The 7303-nt window shown below is 36.5% G+C and overlaps 1 protein-coding gene across 7 annotated transcripts in view; it reads left to right on the top strand.

Annotated features, from left to right (window-relative positions):
• Positions 1–7303, top strand: part of F8 (coagulation factor VIII) — a 226818-nt gene that overhangs the window by 41273 nt on the left and 178242 nt on the right. For all 7 annotated transcript variants that reach the window (XM_031364709.1, XM_031364704.1, XM_031364687.1 and 4 more), the window contains exon 4: positions 4469–4681. In XM_031364709.1, coding sequence (XP_031220569.1) covers positions 4469–4681 — 213 coding nt within the window. The remainder of the gene's footprint in view (positions 1–4468; positions 4682–7303) is intronic.

Raw genomic sequence — 7303 nt, 5'->3', positions numbered from 1 at the left:
TGTGTCAGAACTCCTCAGAGTCAAGCTGTCTCTATGATCCTGTGATTCTGGGATCCTGTGATCCTGGGGTTGTTAGATCACCTGGGAGTGTGGCTTTCTCTGTGTGTTGTGGGACTGGCTGCAGAGCTTGTACCCCAGGTCTGCTCAGAACACTAACCCAGACAGACTGGAAGGAACCAGAGTCACTGGGCTGGCAGAGTTCCTGTGTGCCTGGTCCAGCTAGTCCCAGTTACTCCCATTGTTGGGACAGATGTTGGTTCCTGCTCACCTCTGATCCTGGGTGTGTCAGAGCGCCTGGGAGTGGAGCTTCCTCTGGGTGTTGTAGGACTGGCTGCAGAGCTTGTGCCCAAGGTCTGCTCTTTCAAATACTTTCTGTAGGACTGGATTTGTGGATAGGTATTTTTAAAAAAATATTTATTTATTTATTTTATGTGTATTAGTATGCTATCTTCATGCTCCAGAGGAGTTCATCAGATCCCATTACAGATGGTTGTGAGCCACCATGTGGTTGCTGAGAAATGAACTCAGGACCTCTGGAAGAGCAATCAGTGCTCTTAATCACTGAGCCATCTCTCCAGCCCCTGGATAGGTATTTTTTAAATTTTTTTTTGTCTTTGAATATCTTTTTTGCTCCTTCTATGATGATTGAGAGTTTTTCTGGCTATACAAGTCAAGGTTGGCATCTTTTGTCTTTTAGAGGCTTTAAGACATCTGTCCAGGCCCTTCTATGGTTTAGAGTCTCTGCTGAGAAATCAGGTATAATTCTGATAGGTTTGTCTTTATGTGTTGCTTGGCTTTTTTCTCTTGTAGCTGTTAATACTCTTTCCTTTTCCAGTAGATTTAGTGTTTTGATTATTATATGGCAATAGGCTTTTCTTTCTGGTCCAATTTAATTGGTGTTCTTTATGCTTCTTATATGTTTATAAACATCTCTTTCTTTAGTAAAGTTTTCTTCTATAATTTTTGTTGAGAGTAATTTCTTTTTTTTTTTATTTCTTTATTTATATGCGAATTTCTCCATTCCCAGTTTCCCCTCCAAAAAACAAAAAAACAAACAAAAACAAACCCCTGTTGCCTCCCCCCTCCCCATGCCTGCCACCCCACCCTCTCCCACTTTCTGGCCCTGGCATTCCCCTACACTGGGGCACAGAACCTTCACAGGGCCGAGGTCCTCTCCTCCTATTGATGATCGATTTTGCAATCTGAGAGTAATTTCTATTCCATGGAGCCAAGACTATTTACTTTCTTCTATTACTATTATTCTTAATATTAGGTCATTTCATGGTATCCCACATTTCTTGGATGTTTCATATCATGAGGGTTTTTTTTTTTTTTTTTTTTTTTTTTTTTTTTTTTTTTTTTTTTTTAGATTTAACATTTTCTTTGATGTTTCAATTTCTTCTATCTAATCTTCTACTCCTCAGATTTTGTCTTCCATCTCTTGTATTCTCTTGATGATGCTTGCATCTGTTGTTCCTGTTCTCTTTCATAGGTTTTACATCTCAAGGATTTTCTCAGATTGTGGTTTTCTTATTGCTTCTATTTCCATTTTAAAGTCTTTTACCGTTTTATTCATTTATTTAATCTGTTTAATTGTATTTTCTTATATTTTTAATTATTTATTCATCTTTATTTATATGAGTACACTGTAGCTATCTTTAGACACACCAGAAGAGGGCTTCAGATCCCATTATAGATGGTTATGAGCCACAATGTGGATGCTGGGAGTTGAACTCAGGACCTCTGGAAGAGCAGTTGGTGCTCTTAACTGCTGAACCATCTTTCCAACTCCTTTTCTTGTATTTTTGGTTTTTAAAGACAGGGTTTCTCTGTGTAGCCTTGGCTATCCTGGAACTCACTCTGTAGACCAGGCTGGCCTCGAACTCAGAAATCTGCCTGCCTCTGCCTACCAAGTGCTGGGATTAAAGGTGTGTGCCACCATCTCCCGGCCTTTTCTTGTATTTTTTAAAGGATTCATTAGTTTTGTCTTTAAAGTCCTCTACCTGTTTGATTATATTTTCCTATATTTCTCTGAAAGATTTACTCTTTTCATCTATAAAGGCATCTATAATTTTTGTAAAGTTGAATTTAAGGTCATTTTCTTGTGCTTTGATTGCATTAGGATACCCAGGTCTTGCTGCAGTGGGACAGCTTTGCTCTGAAGTTGCCATGTTGCCCTGGCTCTTGGTGTTTGTGTTCATAAGGTATCCTTTAGCTATCTTGTTTTCTTGGGTATTCCTTGTTTAACTGGTATTGGGAAGGCAGGCCTAATCTGGATGGTCCCTATGCAGCAGTCTTCTGGTTGCTAGCCTTTGACTGGATGTTCTTGGTGTAGCAGGCCTGGATGTTCCTTGTTTGGTGGGCCTGATGGAAGCTGGCAGAACAATGACCAGACAATGGAGCTCCAGGGACAGCCCTACAGGTAGCTCAACGAAGCTGGACATGCCTCAAGTTACAGGCAGGGGAGTTAAGAGGAAGGAATATAATCTGGTTGTTCATTGTTCAATGGGCCTCATGGCAGGCAGCAGAACAGTGGCCAGACCAAAAATACTAGGTTTTGATATATATGAATTCATAAAGATCTAATTGTACCTTGATAAACAGAAAAGGGAAATAAGAACTTCCAGAAATAGACTGAATAATGCTTTATTAACTTTAATTTTTTTAAATGCCAATAAGGCAGGAACAACAGCCACTGAAAGACACTGGATTATAGAAGAAAATACTGAATTAGATCAACATGTATACATTAAAGATGTTTTATTATCAGAATGGAAGTCAGGGAATATATTACATTGGGAAAGAGATTTTGTCTATAATTCCACAGGTGATGAAAAATTAGGGGTTCCACTAAAGTTGGTAAAAATCTGACCTGGTGCCCCACCATGCCACAGGAGCACTGTTCCATATGCTTATAACAGCCTTATTTATAATAGCCAGAAGCTGGAAACAACACAGATGTTCCATGACAGAAGAATGGATATAGAAAATGTGGTTCATTTTCACAATGGAATACTACTCAGCAATTAAGATTTCTCAAACACTGGACCACCAAACAGACAGCATACATCAGCTGATATGAGGCCCCCAACACACATACAGCAGAGGACTGTAGGGTCTGAGTTCAATCAGAGACAATGTACCTAACCCTCAAGAGACTGGAGGCCCCAGGGAGTTTAGAGGTCTGGTGGGGTGGCTGGTGGGTGGTGGGGACATTCTCGTGGAGACAGTCAGGCAGGGAGGAGGTATCGGATGTGGAACAGTTGGAGGGTGGACCAGGAGGTGAATAAAATCTGGACTGTAAAAATATGAGGAGGAGGAGGAGGATGATGATGATGATGATGATGATGATGATGATGATGATGAGAGCACATTCTCCAAAAGAAATATGATCTGGGCAAGGGAATCTTCAACATGAGAGGTACAGCTCAAGGAAAGGAGAAACACAGAAAGAGTAATGCTAATGACACAGAAAACTGACCCCTCTGCATGGGGACAGCTCAACAAACTGACTGAGGAAGAACAGATCATCAGACTGCAGACAGGAAAACCTTGATGCTGAAATTTGCAGAAGGGTAGATGATCAGGACTGCAGTTCTGAAGGATCATCACATCAACAGATCTTCATAAGGATATTATGTTTGTTAAGTTTGTGGGATTGATAATTATTTCTATCATAAAAGTTAAACTGTGAACCATTTTTAGCTTAAGCAGAAAGTGGAAACTTGTAGAGGAATTTTAATCTAGGAACATGGTTTCTCTGGCAAGGATCATCCAAAGATATGCTCCAGCTGGAATGCAAACATACCCTGGATTACAATATGATGTGGCTAGAATACAGATACACACTTAGTACACACATTTAATCCCTAACAATGAAGTTGAGATTAGTTTTAGAAGAAAGCAACCATGTTTGAATGTGATATCTAATTGAAGGTCAGTCCAACTGATGAATCAGAGAAAGATTTAACTGAATAAGTCAGATATAGGATATGCCTATCTCACATGTGAACAGACAGGAAACAGAGGCTACTCAAGGGCAATGAGAGAGAACTGGGGTGGTGTGTGTGTATGGCAGTTTTGCTAGAACAGTTTTGGGTTGCAACCCAGAGATGGGTTGCAGAGAATTAGCAATACACAAGTGAATCAGAGAGTAGTAAGGAGACAGAAGATTAGAACATATTGCCAAAGTTAGTATGAGGCTAAGTACAGCAATTTAGTGAGAAGCTGAGAGAAGCCAGATTGAATTAGTCAGTTTAGAAGATTAGATTATATAGAGACTAGAAGCTTCCAGGCCTAAGTTTAGGGATAGTTAGAACAAGGAAAGAAATGTTCTAGGCTCTGCCTAAGCCATGTATTCACACAGCTTTAGTATGGGTCTGATATCATCCCTTCATCAGAGGAAATAAAAACAAAATTTCCAGGTAATAGACACACAAAAAATGCAGTTTTATACCTTCTTTTTTAGGAGATGAATATGAAGATCAGACAAGCCAAATGGAGAAGGAAGATGATAAAGTTTTCCCTGGTGAAAGTCATACGTATGTTTGGCAAGTCCTGAAAGAGAATGGTCCAATGGCCTCTGACCCTCCATGTCTCACGTATTCATATCTATCTCATGTGGATCTGGTGAAAGATTTGAATTCAGGCCTCATTGGAGCTCTGCTAGTATGTAAAGAAGGTAATTATACTAAAGAATGGAATTGAGATGAGACAGAGAAGGACAAAAAAACCCCAACAGAATCTATTGATAACTGTGAATCTTTGAATTCTTTGTTCTGAAAAGGGCTGCTTTTCCCTGGATTTGTACTCACAGAAAGAGAATAATCCAGTTTTTTAAAGCAGTGATATCCATTCTATATAATCCCAGTGAACACTAGTTTAAGAATATCCAAGATCTACAATTAGATCTCTGTTTCCAAATAATTGCTGCATTTCACCTGAAATCTGTGTGCTATCTCAGCAAGGTTTCTTCTCTCCTTTGCTTTTCAAAAACTTTGCTTTAAAAGTTTCATGGAGGAAAACACATTTGTGTCTGAACAATGACATATTAACTAATTCAAATGTGTATTCTGTCAGCCAATGACATATACCAATCTGGAAAATTTTGAATTTATTCATATCTTATTATTCTAAAGATAATCATGTTTATCTGTTATTTAATTTATAGTTTAATACAATAAACTTATAAAGAAGTAAGCTTATTATAATTTTATTTTAATTACTTTATGTGGAAAATCAGTTTCATTGTATCTCTTTGTTTGAGTTATCTATTGCTCAATAACTACATAATTTGGAGAAGGAGGCAAAGATAATATGTTATTTCTCATGGTTTTCTTGGGTGTCATGGAATTTGGAACTATCTATGCATGCATGATTTAGTCAAAACAGTGGTCAGAGATACCACCTCAAAGGTATTTCATATGGCATAACTCTATGATTAGAAGACAACTGAGATCATCTCCACTAGATGCCTTCAGCTTAGGCAATAAAGGAGAGCTAGACATTTTATATAGTCTCAGGAACCATTGGAAGCTGCACTATATTTCTAATCACTTCTGTTTCACCCTGTTAGGTCATATCATTAAAACTTGTCCATTTTGAAGGAAGATAGACAAAGTATCTAAAACATATCTTTTCTGAATAATAATGAGTTTCAGAAGAGGGGGAGAAGACTAAGGTTCATAATTACTTGATTATGACATAGTTTTATTCTTTTTCTTTGTGGATGAATAAAATTAAGATATATATATATATATATCAAAAAAAGAAAGAAAAAAGGGAAAGATTTCATAACCATAAAGGTATTTATAAAATCTCAATTTGCCTTCAATTGGCATATACTTATGTAAAAGACAGTGAAAAAGTATGTGGTTTTAATACCTAGAAGAACCAATAAGATAGTATATGAAGATATATAATAAGATTAAAATAGAGAAATTAAGACATTAAAATAATAAGGCATAAAAGGAGAAAGAGGAACAAAAATACAAGAAAAAGTATAAAACGATGATAAATTTATATCTAAACATAAGTAATTATCTAAATATACTAAAACCAGAAACTATCATACTGTATATGAAAAGCATGAACTACTTTTATATTTTATCTATAAAAAAATACATTTCAAAAACAACATACATTACAAGGATAATGATGATAAAAGGCATACAAAGCAAACATGAATATAAAGAAAATTGGAATACTTTGAACACAGAATCAAAAAAGTGTAGTACTGCTGTAAGTATACTACAAAGATCTATGCAGTAGGGATGAGGGTGCAAAAATAAACCCATAAATTTAAGGTCAGTTGATTTGGTAGACACTAGCTTTTTCACAGCGTTGGAAGACCTGGCTATAACTATGCAAAACTAGTAATGAAATTGGGCTTTTCTTCATGTTACATACAAAATTTAACTCAAAATTGATCAAAGATCTAAATATAACACACAACATTTAAAGAAAACACTGGGTTAAAATTTTATAACTATAGGTTTGGCAATCATCTCCTAAACAATCCAAGCTTTTGGGCTTTAAAGTATATCAAGAAAATAACAAATACAAAGCTTAGAATGGGAGAAAATATTTGCAATTCATATTTGATAAGTGAGTTATAACTGAATTATGCAAGGTAATTTTAAAGTCAATAATAAAAATCTCACAGATGAAAAACTGTTTCACATTGTCTTAGAATAAGACTCTTTAACCACTCTTACTTGATAAAGCATTGAAAGTCTTGCCTATAACAATGTTAAAAGGCATAAATTGCAATCTCATTCATAGAGATTCATTGCAATGTTCATAGAAAACATAGGTGGTGATGTATAAAAGTCTGAGAGAATTTTTCAATAAAACCACTATACATAACCAAGTATAGGATGTTTGCAGGGCTCAAGATCAATGTAAAAAAAAATCAGTTGTATTCAACAGTCTATCAAAGGATAATTATTAAAAAAATAATTAGAAATAATTTTTTTTGGGTTTTTCGAGACAGGGTTTCTCTGTATAGCCCTGGCTGTCCTGGTACTCACTCTGTAGACCAGGCTGGCCTCGAACTCAGAAATCCGCCTGCCTCTGCCTCCCAAGTGCTGGGATTAAAGGCGTGCGCCACCACCGCCCGGCTAGAAACAATTTTTTAAAAGAAAGCAATTGCTTGTGAAAATATAAAACCTTTAAAAAAACAAAAGTGTATAATTGCATGTAAAGTCAAAACTGCAAAATATAGGTGAAAGAAATCAAGAAGACTTCAGCAGAGAAATGCACTATGCTCTCATGGATATACTGATTAGTTTTTGGGTTTTTT

Source organism: Mastomys coucha, chromosome X (assembly GCF_008632895.1).
Source record: "Mastomys coucha isolate ucsf_1 chromosome X, UCSF_Mcou_1, whole genome shotgun sequence".
NCBI classification, from domain to species: Eukaryota; Metazoa; Chordata; class Mammalia; order Rodentia; family Muridae; genus Mastomys; species Mastomys coucha.
The sequence above is the reverse complement of the archived record's forward strand: the minus strand, read 5'-3'. Positions and strand labels throughout refer to the sequence as shown.